A 13,336-nucleotide genomic window follows, 5' to 3' on the forward strand; every position below is an offset into this window, starting at 1 on the left:
CTCAGACTTTTCAGCCCGCATCAGAATCCCCTGGAGGGTCTGTCGTAACAGAGCTGTTGGGGAGTTTCTGATTCAGGAGGTCTGGGGTGGGCCCTAAGAAACTGGATTTCTAACAAGTTCTCAGGAGATGGTCTCAGTTCGAGGAGCACATCTGAGAAGGAGGGCAGTAACTCAAACTTTGCTGAGCATCTAGTACAGGGCAGAATCTGACCTGCCCACTTCCTGCGCCTACAAATCAACCTGGCAAACCCCTACTGAGCTGAGCTCTCAGGCGCAGCCAGTCTCCTGCCACAGCCGGGCCCCTCTGCCCCCCCACCCCGTAAACAGGCATGGGGCTCCCCTCCCATCACTCGGCGAGGGCCCTACCCTTTCGCTGAACTGGGAGCTCGGCACCCAGATGCGGTCCTCCCCGACGGTTTGCTGACAAACTGCATGAAGGTTTTCATCGCATCCTGAAACCACGAGGGCTACCACAGGGGCCGGAAGAAAGGGGTCCCTGCAGAGCTCGTGTCCATGCGGACAGCTCAGGAAGGCAAACAAAGTGAGCAGGGGTGAGAGGCAGTCTCTGGTTGTAAACAGGGAATATTCAGTTGTAAGTGGGACAGACTGGAAATGTTTCATTTGGAAACAGTTTTCACCTAAAAAGGAGCTCTTAGGGGGAGGCCGGCCTAGGGCAGACGCTACAGGGACAGAAAAGGCACCGTGGCAGGCCAAAGCTGGCCAGCCTGGCGGTCCCCAGTTACCAAGCTCATGTCAGGTCAAGGCTAGGAGGCCGCAAACAGGGGCAAACAAGGGCAAAGACGCAAAGGGCTGGGGAGGGAGCTCCTGGGCTGAAGGAGAGTCAGCTGAAGTTAACGTAGAACTTTGCCGGTCCCCCTTCCCTGCACCCAAAGGGCACTGAGCGGCTTCCACACCCTCACCCCGCAGCTCAGGCACCTGCACCACCAGAGGAAGGCCTCTTTTCAAGCAGGAGTGTAGGTTAATAAACACACTGACCAAACACCCTTCACTTCTGGGGGGCGGTGTTCGGGGGCCTGTGTGAGCAGCAGCCCCGACCACTCCACCATCGGACACTGTTCCACCAGCTTTTCTATCTGGAAAAGCGATGCTCTCCGGGCGTACCTGTTGCATGAAAAATTCAACGACGGAATACGGGCAATGTAAAAGAGACATTTAACACCATGGAGCTGATTAGCATGAGGAATTTAACATAAAGAACCCAGGGCTTGGAGAGGGACAGCTTGCTTGCTGTTTGTTGCCTTTCAACAGCTACGTGGCCTTAGAAGGTGTCCTTAACCTCCCCGACCCGTAAACGGAGGCAAACGCCACTTGCTTCCTTTCCTCACAGAGCAGGCGAGAAGCATCTGGGAGGTACCAAATGCGACATGCTTTGCAGTCTGTAAAATACCACTCGGTGGAGAGTGTGTCGTTAGTAAACCCCAGATTCTACCCTGAGTCTAGGCAGGGCTGGCAAGTCTGGGGAGTGGGAAAGAGGCGGCTGGTTCCCTGCTCCCACCAGCCACTTGAAAAGAAGACAGTAACAACAATAAAGTCCCCCCCCCCCGCCACTTTCTGTTCTTTCTATTAAAATCAACAAGCAACACAGCACCAGATTAATATCCCTCTAATTACTAAGTTGTCAGTTACTGGGTGAAACACTCCCTCATTTAATGATCAGCCCAGCTCCACAAGTCGACACTGATACCAGGGATCTGGGGGCCATACGGACACATTTGGGACATCCCACTGTGCCTGTACTCCCCATGTTCTTTCTCCCCACCCAGAATACGAGCTCCCCATGACCTTCTGCCTGCGTGACCTCATTCAATCCAATGCTCCCCTTTGTCTCCCTTCACGGGACAGAGAAGAGATCATGAGTTCCGTACGTGCTGGCGGGGCGGGGGGCGGGGGTGGGCAGCAGTGAAGTTGCCAGGCGGGATGGCTCCCACTGGAAGGGACCACCTAAGACCGGGGTTGCCCGTCCCAGGCCCTACCCCTCGGCCTTGAGCCAGAGAGCTGGGAAGCTTTGGTTTGATCCAATGGTTGCGAGGTGGTTCATTTACCATCCCCAATTCGCAGCTGAGAAAAAGGAATTTCCAAGCCCTGGCAGTGCAGTGTGGGGGCTCACAGCTGCTACCAGTATCCTCTACTCTCTCCCACCTCTTCCCGCAAGCCCACATCTTCCACAAAGCTCAGCTCTGCCACCTCTTTGGGGGAGGGACCATGCAGCAGTTGGTTTCACAGGATGAGATTTCCCAGCTATGTGGGCCATCTGACCCCTCCTGTCCCCTCCCATGAAACACAGAGCCAATGCCGCATCAACACCACGGGAGCTGAGCTGGTGTGGGCCCCCAGCGTCGGCCCGGACCGTCACCCTCAGCCACCATGCAGGGTGACTACGGCAACCCTGGGAGGCAGACATCAACGCCCTCGTGCACCAGGGCTGGCCCCGGCCTTACAGCATCAGAGAAGAGTAGCCGGGATTTGGAGCTGGTCTGGAGAATCCCAAACCCACACCACCGCGACCTAGATGTGAGAGGCCTCAGGAAAGTTACAAAGGCCTGAGCCCACGAGAGTCCTGGGGGACGGGCCCACTGGCAACCACTAAGCCTCCAGGCTCTCAGTGGGGGTGTAATGGCTGCCTGGGCATCCCTCTGAGCCTGGGATTCCTTTGACCCTTGTAGACTTCTACTGTATTAAAGCTATTTTCCAAGCAACCGGTTGTGCCTGAAGCTATCATCTAAAGGCTCTCACCTTAGTCTTGGGTTAACATTTCACAAAAATGAGCTGACAGCCAAAGAAAAATCAACTCAATCTGAGAAGTATTTGTCGGATGCCCTCCATGCGCTGGGCACCTTACTAAGGGCTGGAATCAGTAAGGAGAGAAAGAGTCTTCACGGAGCTCAGAGGGAGCAAGGAGCGGCCCTAGAGGGCCCGGCAGGCAGTGGATCTGGGAGAACTCTCCTCCGAGAGTCCTGGGAGAGCTCCCATGAACCCGCCATGGCCCTGGGCCACCAGCCGGCCCAGCCTCCCCACCAGCCTCCCCGCACTTCCTCACACCAAGCCCTTGCCTGCCAGAAACTAAAAGAGGAACAGCAAACTGCTGAGGGCAAGGAACTGCTCCTTGATCCAGGCTTGCCAAATTAGGGCAAAACCAAGCCCATCCGAGGGAAAAGGAAATCCAGCTGAGACTCACCAATTTCAGTTTTTAAAGACATGTGTGGTCTTGGGTTTTATTTCTTTGTAACTTCTTCTCTTCCCTCCTCCTTGCAGTTTGCTACTCTGTATTGGAGGCCTCTTGGTAGTGCCCACTCCTGCCAAGCCATGGGTCCTTGCTGGAAACTGACATCCCCACGGAAAGCTGCTTTGTTCTGTCTTGTTCCAATGCCACTAGGTCTCATCTCCTGAAACCCCAAATTCCACAACAAAACCACAAACACCCAGTTCCCCATAAGGCCTCTGACCCACGAGCTGTAAAATAATGCCTCCCACCTTTTTCATCACCGGGCACACACAGAAATGACAACATCTGCCCAGGCTCCTTGAGGCTGCACAAGGCCCCCCACCTGTCCTGGGGTGGACAGGATGTGATCTGAGCACACCTGTAACACCCGCTTCTGATACACCTGCTGGGAAGCACTGGTTCCCAGAGTACAAACGTCCATAAACCTCAAGACCACCACGACTGATGTGGAAGAGGCAGCCTGATGGATCAGAGGACAGGGACAGGGCCCATGTGCACACAAACGGAAACCAGTGAGAGAGTACGAAGCCTGCCCCCACCCTGGGGCTCCTGCCTGTGCGACCACGGTCTGAGCTGACACATCCCAAACCCACAGCAGAGTGACAAGGGGAGTGCCGAGCACTGGGTCACTGCAGAGGCTTTGGAGCCAACAAAGGCCATCCACCCTCCCAATGCAGAGGAGGAAACCAGCGTTACGTGTAATGTGGTGCAGGCTGGAGATATAAATAGCTTCTAAAAAGGTGAGGGAAAACGCACAGCCGACAAATCTAGTAGGTTACTAAGGGAAACCGGGATGCTTAGTACCCACGGCTCACCTGTTGAAGCTGCGCTAGGGACCCAGGGTCTGCTCTCTGGGCACTTCCGGGACAGAGTGTCGGGCTGCGGGCCCCTGAGCCCGTGGAGTGTGAGTGTGTGCTTCCCACGCCCTACCGATGCGCCCTGCAGGTCTCCTCCAAAGGAAGGAAAACCTTCTTCCTAAAGGCCTTTCTGTCTAGTTCCCATAAGCCTACTCACTCTCGATTTCCCCATCTGGCAAAAATCTACCTCGGCAGGTAACGAGAGGATGCCTGCCTGAAGGCAGGAGAAGCCCAGTGAGTGGCAAACCGCGGCCCTCCCCCTGGTCCCTTCCTGTTCTCCGAGGCCTTTAGGGGCCTGCCACCCCAGGAAACACAGAAGATGGGGCATTCCAAGGCTGCCTCCCCTGGAGATTCCCTTCTGGAGGGGAAGTACTTCCCCAGTTCCCCAGAGGGCTTGGAGGGCAGCCACAGCTGCTGGGCTCTGTCAAGTAAGAAACAGATCTCACTTGTCACTGAAGAGCCAACTCCAGGGACACCTAAGTTAAAGCTATTTATAGCTCTATGTATGCATCCTTGAACCTATGCGTGTTTCAGTCAACAGACATAGCAACACCACACCCAAAAGCATACATATGGACTTCCACACACCGAGGCAGCGGCTAAATCTGGAACTTTGGGGAACGCAAACGCACCCCCAACACACACCCTCCTGTGTGTGGGTATTCTGGGACCTGGGATAAACTGGGTGCCAGTCCTTCCCACTTGAGAGTATCAAGTTCTGCCTTCCTGCCAAGGATGAAGAGATCAGCCTGGAACCCGCAGCCCAGGAGCAACTTGCCAGGCGGCTCCGCACCCCACAGAGAGCGAGAGCTCTTCCCACTTCCCCTGAGCCCCAAACAGCACCGAGGCAGGAGGGAGAATACTGCCGGTCCCGTCCCTCTGAGTGGACAATGGGTCCGCTGCTGCAGGGCCTCCACTGAAGTCCTGAGAGACCGGCAAGAAAGGAGAAGCTCCACAGAGGCCCAGGCCGGAAGCCAGACCCCTCCACAGGGCCCCGGCGACGAGGAAGCCACCACTGCCCTCAACTTCCACTCCAAAATCTGGGCAGTCAAAATGTCAGGGCCGCTCCTGGGCCACCCAGGGGCTTTGCCAAGCAAGAGAGGGGGCTTCCCTTTGGCCAAGCCTGTTGGGGACGTTGAGGGATGTGCCCAGGCAGAGCACATGATGCGGACTAAAGCTGCCCAGCACGCACTCATGTTCATCATTCCCTCTCCCTCCCTCTCCCTCTGCCAACAGCCACAGAGGCCATGGGAGAAGCGACCTCCTCTGGAAGGCCAAAGGTCATCCACAACAGTCGCCTATGGTCCCTAATGTGAAAATTGGGCTAATGTTACCTACAGCTTTGAACTTGACTGGGGTCAAAGAGACCAAGAGCAAGCACACGGACTAGAAGTTCCCACTCAAGGGAGGCACTGATTCTGTTAGTCAAACACAGTGAGTGAACATTCCGAGCCAAGATTATGGAGAGAAAGTAATGTTTTCCAGGGCTGTGCACTTCCTCCTCAACCCTTCTTACCTCCCCAAGTGGAAGAGACTGAAACCTACAGACCGCACTTGTTTCTCAAAGTGCACACAGAACGCCTAGTTTTCCGTATTCTCTCTCCCGTCACTGGGCACGCAGGCTCTGACGGAGAAAGGACACCGTCTGATACCATAGGGCATGTGGAGCAGGGAGCACTGGACTACGTCCATGGGTCCAGCGGCAGGGACTGTGGGAATCCTGAAGTACGAGCTGGCTCCATACCTCGGGGTGAGAAGGTTCTAGCATCTGGCATCTAGTGGAATTTCTATCAACTCCAGACATAATACACTATTCTCTTCTGCCTGTGACCCCCCTCCCCCAACAAAGCTTGCCCAGAGTACAGTACAATAATTTCTTGTAATATTTATACCCATCTACTATGAGTGAAGAACAGTGTCAGTTGCTTTTATGTACATGAAACAGTTTAAGTCAGTCTACAACACTGCAGCATAGTTTCGAATTATCCACGTTCTTACTAGATCACAAAGAAGGTTAAGTACAGCCAAAATCACATGACTAGTACAGCAAGGTGGAGATCTGAGCCCAGGCCTCTTTGGTTCCAAAGCCCGGGCCTTTCTCTGCCGTCTGTGAGGCTTAAAAATGTCTCTCTATAGGTACACGTGTGTGTATGCATGTCTATGTGTTTATTGATCATTACTGTTATCATAAGATTAATCTGATACTGATTCATACAGGCATGAGAACTTAATGACCAAGAACAACACAGGAATTTCTTATTTAACACACATGAACAGATATCGGGTTCAGACACTTCTGTCTATGCTATCATCAGCCATGGCAGACGCCTATCTTAAATTTATTCTTTTGTAATCCCCAGGTGCTTAGCACAGTGCTAGGTATACACTGGGCACTCCTCATTTCATCCTGTTGATGATTACATTGCTAAGATTGCTGATTAGTAATAACCCCTTAAACACTGAAAGATGAATTATCACTAACTTTGATCTAAAAGGAAAACTTCTAGGCACTCCTGGGTGGCTCAGTCAGTTAAGCATCTGCCTTCGGCTCAGGTCATGATCCCAGGGTCTTGGGATCAAGTCCTCCATCAGGCTTCCTGCTCAGTGGGGAGCCTGCCTCTCCCTCTGCCTGCTGCTCCCCCTGCTTGTGTGTGTGTGCTCTCTCTCTCTCTCTCTCTGACATACTAAATTTAAAAATCTTAAAAAAATAAAAAAAAAATTTAAAGGAAAAGTTCCAGACATTGGGAAAAAACACTAAGGGGCCCTAAAACACATCTTGGCCAACAGAGTAGGTGTCCCACCATTGGGTCAAAACAGTAATATCTGAACCTTACTCATAGTTTGATGCCATTTGGTATGTGTCTTACAATGTCCACTGGACACAGCAATCATGAGGACGTATGGGAAGCCCTGGTTTTGCGAGTGGGCCCAACTTCGGGTGATGATTAGAATCTGAGTTCTCTCCTCTGTAGCAGTAGCACACGACCCCCACTCAGAGAATGGCTGTCCAGGTTCCAGGTACTGAATCTACAGACCCACAAGGACTCTAATCATCCCAGGTGGCATCTCAGCCCACCTCAAACCGGGGGCAAATTCAGACCCAGGTCATAACCCCAGCAATACCTGTCAGTAGCTGTGTGACCTAAGGTCAGCTACCTAGCTTCTCTAAGCCCCAGTTTCCCCATCTACAGAGAGAGACTATCACTTAGCTCAGGGGAAAAAAGAATATTTCACGTGGCTGGCCCATGCCTTATATGCAGAAGAAACTCAGTAAATATTAGTTGGGTTTGAATGTGCACAGAACAGCTCTGACATACACACATCCTTTTGAATAGGGCTTGTGGTCAAATGAATGGTCATGGTGACAAGTTAAAGAAGGAAAGGGAAGAGGTGGTAGTGAGAGAAGTTAAAATTAGAGATGATATTTAAAAACAAGTCTCCTTTTCAACCAACGATTTCAACCTGTTATTTATCAACCCGTCTGGCTCAAAAGTTGGGTTTTACTTAATGGACTGTGTTCTGCCTCTTGCCCTCCATACGTTCTGATAGAGTAAGTAACAGCTGCAAGGCAGGCACCCAAATGGGGCTCTGGCAAGCTAAGGACTGGTTGTACTGACCTGGGTGGGTTTGGTGAATTAGGACGGCCTCTGGCACCTTGCACTGCCCACAGTTTCTCTATCCTCAGATGCTTTTCTAACTTAACAGCTTAGAAACCAGAAGCCACATCAAGACACCCTCTGCAAGGCATTTTTCGGAATCCAACCTGGTACCACAATTCTGAAATCCAAATCTAGAAAAGCTACAAAGAAAAGATCCCCTTTATTGAGCACCTAACCAAGTGTGCCAACTCAGTGCTGAGCATCTGGCACAGTATATGAACAGGGTATGTTTTGAAACCCATCATAAGATAAGGAAACTGCACTATCTGACACTTGCCAGAACACTCTCTAAGCCCCTCAGCTGTTCACATGTCCTCAAGGACTCAAGTCTGCACGACACGTGGAAACTTCTGCCCAAGGCCGCATGTCTAATCACAGGGCTGGATTCTGCAAAACTTCATTACAGGCAATCATCCCACCTCCACAGCAAAAGTGGGTCTAGGAAGAGGGACAGGGACAGAGAGGAGAGCCACCTCTGCTATGCTAATGGTCAGAGGCTGCCAGGAAGACTGTGAATTTTCTTTCTGCACAATAATCTCTCCCAAAGAAAACCCAGAGTCACCTGGCCTTCCTAGGGAAGGGGAGGAGGAGGGAAAAAAAAAAAAAAAAAGCTCACCCTCCAAGATTCATACTGAGCTCCTAACCCTTTCTCCTCCTCCCTCCCCCAGGGGAGTGGCTGGGATGGTTGTTGTTTCTTTTCTTTTTTTCCCCGTGGTCCTCTGGTAACACCACAAATTACGTTTGCAGGGACTCGAGTCCCAGAGTGCAATGATGTTGTAATAAACAGAACCAGGACCAAATGCCTTCCCATCATATTAGATGATGCCATTTCGCACCAATCAGGCTCCTCCGGCAGGCAGACCACTCACCAATGAGGGACCAGACAGAGGCTGCGAGGGGGAGACCTGGTCATCTGCAACTAAAAATAAGGGCGCTTCTTGATTGGCCGCTGCCACTTTGCAACAGGAGTTGGGACCCACACACCAGGCACCGTACAGAAAGCACACACAGGCAAAAACTTTCATAGCCCAGGGGTTCGCATGGGGTGGGCAGGGATGGGTTTGTTGTTAGGGTGGTTTTTTGGTTTGTTTTTGTTTTTTCCTTTTCCTAATTTGCTGACTTGAAAAAAGAAATAAAGACTTGATCCAGAGGGGCCCCTCGAAGACACACCCTCCCTCCTAGACATCTCAGTTTCCAAAGGCCATGTACAGCCACCCTGAATTGAGGAAAGGCAAGGGGGTGTCGGCCAGGGGCCAAGACACTCACCTGTCCGGCCGTGTCATAGAGTCCCAGGAGGTACTGCTTGCCCCCTACGGTGACGCTGACTGCAAGGGCAGAAGTGGGGGCGGGGAGAGAAGCTCCATTATCCGGGGTCTGGGGCAATCTCGCTCCCCATCAGGACCTGCTTTCGCCAACCCAGCCGGAGGCATGCGGGCGCTCCCAGGGAGATGTCACCCCTTCTCCCTTGTGCCGGGCTCACTGTTAAGTGGCAGCGAGGACAGGGTGTGATGTGGCCCCATTTGCCCACTCCCTTCTCCCAAGTCCCCTAGCCACGTCTCGACCAGTGCCCCAAGTTGTTTCCCCCGGGGGTTTGGGGCAACAGGGAGGAGCCCATGGGAAGGTCAAGAAGGTCAGCCCAGGCAGTCCGAGGTTTGGGAAGTGTGGGGAGCCGGGACTGGCAGGGGGTGGGGCGGGGTAGGAAGAGGGGTCTCTCCGGCCCGCTACAGGGAGGGCCAGAGGGGAGGCCTGGGGGTGGGGCCGGGAGCCCCGCGTAAGGCCGGGAGGGGGGGAGGGTGCGGAGCGCGCTCGGGGGAGGCGGTGAGGGGGCTCCGCCAAAGTTGTTCCAAAGTTCCCGGCCCGGGGAGCGGCCCCTTAGTCAGCAGTTCCGAGGCTTACCTGCGTAGTGGTCGAAGACGGTGGGCACGTACTCCTCCGGGAAGGCGTCGTTGGCATAGCTCATGAGTAGGCACGTCTTGCCCACCGCCCCGTCGCCGACCACCACGCACTTGAGCATCAGCGCGCCGGGCCCGTGAGCCATGCTGCGGCCGGCCCGCCTCCGGGCATGGTCCCCCCGGAGCCCCCGCCCCGGTCCCGGGCTCAGCCCCAGCCCGCCTGGGGGGTCCGCCGCCGCCGCCGCCGCTCCGCGCAGCAGGGCCGCCCCCCCGGCCCCATGCAGCGGCTCCCCCCGCCCGAGGGGAGGGGGCGGCGGGCCCGGGGCGCTGCGGCCGCCTCGGTCGCTGCCCGGATCCCCGCCCGGGCCCCGGTCGCCTCGCCCGCCCGCTGCCCCCACCGCTCGGCGCCCGCGCCCTCTCCCCGGCCCGGCCTCCCCAGGAGGATCCGCTGGATCATAAGACTGGCCGGCCCCGGGGGAGACAGCAACTTTGGGGAGGGCAGTGGAGGGGAGGGGCCAGGCGGCTCTCCCCGCCCCGCGCCGGCCCGGGCCCCCTCCCGGCTGGGCCCCGGAGGAGGGCGGGCCCAAGCGCCTCCCCGAGAGCCGGCCGCCCGCCCAGCGCCCCCGCCCGCCGGCTGCGCGCCCCGCGCCCCGCGCCCGGCGCCCCGCCCGCAGCCGCCGCTCGGCCCTGCCGGCTCACCCTAGCTTGACTCCCCGCGAGCGCTGGGGAGGGGGCGAGGGGGAGGAGCCGCGGAGTAGCGAGCCGGGGCCGGGGCCGGGGGGGCGGGGGAGGGGGCTGATGGGGGGGAGGGGAAGGGGAGGCTGGGGGAGGGGGCCGCGAGGGAAGCGCTCGGGAGGAGCCGGGGGCTCCTCGCGCAAGTGGCCGCAGCGCCCGGAAGCGTCCAAAGGCCCGGGTGCTGGAAGAAGCCGAGGAGGCCTCTTGGGGGAACCACGACGACTTCAACGGTGACGCAATAGTCATGCAAAATTATACATAGATATTTAAACTCCACCCGGAAGGCAGGATCTGTCCTATCGGCCTCTAAGGGCACAACAGAACTAGAAATCCGGGAAGGAAGAAAGGCCAAGAGGGTTTAAAAAAAAATTTTTTTTTAAGGTGTTTGGGGTGGTGGGGGAGAGTTGGTGGTGGCCCCACAGCTGGAGAGTAGGAACTCCAGCTTATTGCTTGGTTCCCCATCCCACCGCCACCCCACCACCACCCCCAGGCTCTTCACAGCACGGAGCTTGAATCATTTACTTTGAAACTGGTGACTAAGGGGGTTACAGCATCTTGAACCTCTGAAGCAACCCCCGGCCAGCCAGCAAAGGGAGACCCAGCCGGCTCTGGACGCGGCAAATGGACCCATGCTTCCTCTGGAGGCAGCATCCTCGGAGGTCCTTAGAAGGTGTGAGGATGTCATCCCTGAGGAGTGATACTCTTGTTCTAAGACTTGGCCACTGATCCTGGGGGGCAACCCCTGATCCCTGCCTGGGAAAAGCTCGGGAACACCATGCGGCCAGGTCCTGTTCACTGGCCTCTCCTGTTGCCCTGACCATGAGGCAGTGGGTGGAGGGCAGGGGAGAGTGGGTACACTCCACCCTGACACCACAACCCCCACCCCCCTGCTCACATGGAGAAATTGCCTTCTTTCATTGATTCACAAGATTGGAAAATGCTACTTTGAGAGGCTGTGCAGAGGTCAACTGGACCATCTGCCTTAATGCTCCCTGGGGTTATAGGTAAGCAAACAGACTTAGAGAGGCAAGGTCGTTATCCCAGAGGCTTCCAGCTAAGTCTGGCAGTCAAAGATGGAGCACACATTGGGGAATGGCCCCATACCTCACTTCTTGGGCCTCAACTCCCAAACCCCTGATCTGATTTCCACTGTCCCAGAAAGACTTGCTAGATTATTGGAAGGTCCTTGTGTAGTCACAGTGAACGTCTCCCGAGACCCCTCCATTTGGGTCCAAGTGTGGGTATAGCCATTGCCTCACTGCTTTAGGTTATGTGGGGAATCTGGAAGATAGTTTGTGTGTACTGAATGACAGGTTAGGGAAGGCAGTATAGTGCCTTGAAGTCACATCTTGGTTAAAGGCCAGTCTCTGGCACTTGCTGTGAGAGGGTAAGAAAGGAGGACTTGCCCCCTTTGCATACAAGACGATTGCTTTATGCAGCTTGTGTTCTAAAAGGAACGTCTATCAGAAGAGGTTAAGGAGCTCCCAGAGTACCACCTTCAGGGAAAGTCCATTGGGTTCCAGCTCTGACACTCGTTAACAGTGTTAACCTGAGCATGTCACTTCTCTTCTCCTGGCCTCAGCTTTCCCATCTCTAAATGTGAGCTCATCTGTAAGGGTGGAATCAGGTCTCGCCCCTGAGAACCCTGGAGTCCTTTAGAATGTGTCCCACCAGATCCTGGTAAAAGCTTTGGGACAAGGAAAGAAGCAGTTGCTGGAGACATGGGGAAGGCTTCTATGAGGGGTGATGAGGTGTGTCCTGGGACTGGAGGAAAATGGCTTCTCAGAGGCTTCCCCTGTCCAGGACTTCCTCCTCTCAGTTCTTACAGTACTTCTCAAAGGGGCAGATACTTACAAGGGACCCAGGGAGCTGGAGCATTAGCTCCAGAACCTTGAAAAATGGCAGGGAACCCAGGTTCTTTATGCTCTGGGAGAAGCTCTGGGAATGTCAGAGCACCCCAAGTGGGGAATTGATGTCAGATGAATCATGGAGTGGTGACTTCACTGGTGATGGTGACCTCATCCCTTTGACCCATCAAGAAACCAAAATGGACTGCCAGGAATACTCGGAGCTCTGGGCTGATCCCACCAGTGTGCATGTGGAGTGCAATGGGGATGGGGCGGGAGGGACTTACCCTGGATGCTCCAGGTCAGCCCACAGACGGGTTAGCTGGAAGGACCAACCAGATCTCAACAGAAAGCTTACTTTCTTATGAGCAAAGAGGATAATGTCTCAAGTGGTTAAAACAAAAACCAATCAACCAACCGAAAAGCGCAAACAAAACAAAACAAGACAAAAAAACAAAACAAAACAAAACCCAGAAAGCAGTTGTCCAATTTCGGGATTGGAAGGACAGGAAGCAACTTTGTTTCTAAGCACCCCATAGACTCTGTGCTTGATTTTCTGCCTTTGTGATGGCAAGTGTCAAAACACACACAAGTCTGTGTGAGGACAGTGAAATCTTTCCTTTATCTTCTCGTCTTTTCCCCCCTACTTCCTCGTCTTCATTGATTCATCCAGGGTTTAATTTCCCAGTGTTTACTGAGATCCACTAGATGCCAGGCTTTATTCCTGGACATGGGACGAGAAGCTGGAAAGCCACAGTCGCTGGAGAGGGAGGCAGAAACAAGCTGATGAGCGAACTGGTAATTACTGTATAACGTGGTCAGTGCTATACTGGAGGCTAAGGAACAGCCTTCTGGAACTGCAGAAAAGGCTGTTAGGACCTAACTGTAGGTGTGCTGAGGAAGGACTTCCAGGAGGGAATCACTGGCCTGGGGATTAAGAGGCCAAGAGGAGTAAGATAAGAATGGCTAGGAAAGATAGCCCTGCCCAGGTTAGGAAGACACAGCACACAATTTTGGGGGATTGGTGAACCCTCTAGAGTGAACAGATTATAGGATTAGTGATGCAGGGAAACTGGTTTGCAGTAAATTGGGAACTAATTAA

The 13,336-nt window shown here is 54.4% G+C and overlaps 1 protein-coding gene across 3 annotated transcripts in view; it reads right to left on the reverse strand.

Annotated features, from left to right (window-relative positions):
- The window catches only part of RHOQ (ras homolog family member Q), a 50,887-nt gene extending 40,786 nt beyond the window's left edge, over nt 1–10,101 (reverse strand). For 2 of the 3 annotated variants that reach the window (XM_080813752.1, XM_080813751.1), the window contains exons 1-2: nt 9,657–9,868; nt 9,027–9,085 (exon numbers count right to left, since the gene is read on the reverse strand). In XM_080813752.1, coding sequence (XP_080669878.1) covers nt 9,027–9,085; nt 9,657–9,798 — 201 coding nt within the window. In that variant the 5' untranslated portion in view covers nt 9,799–9,868. Of the gene's footprint in view, nt 1–9,026; nt 9,086–9,656 lie in introns of all 3 variants that reach the window. The other variant, XM_080813750.1, reaches the window with a different exon arrangement.
- Between the last annotated feature and the right edge of the window lie 3,235 nt (nt 10,102–13,336).

This window comes from Martes martes, assembly GCF_963455335.1.
Source record: "Martes martes genome assembly, chromosome: 9".
Lineage (NCBI taxonomy): Eukaryota > Metazoa > Chordata > Mammalia > Carnivora > Mustelidae > Martes > Martes martes.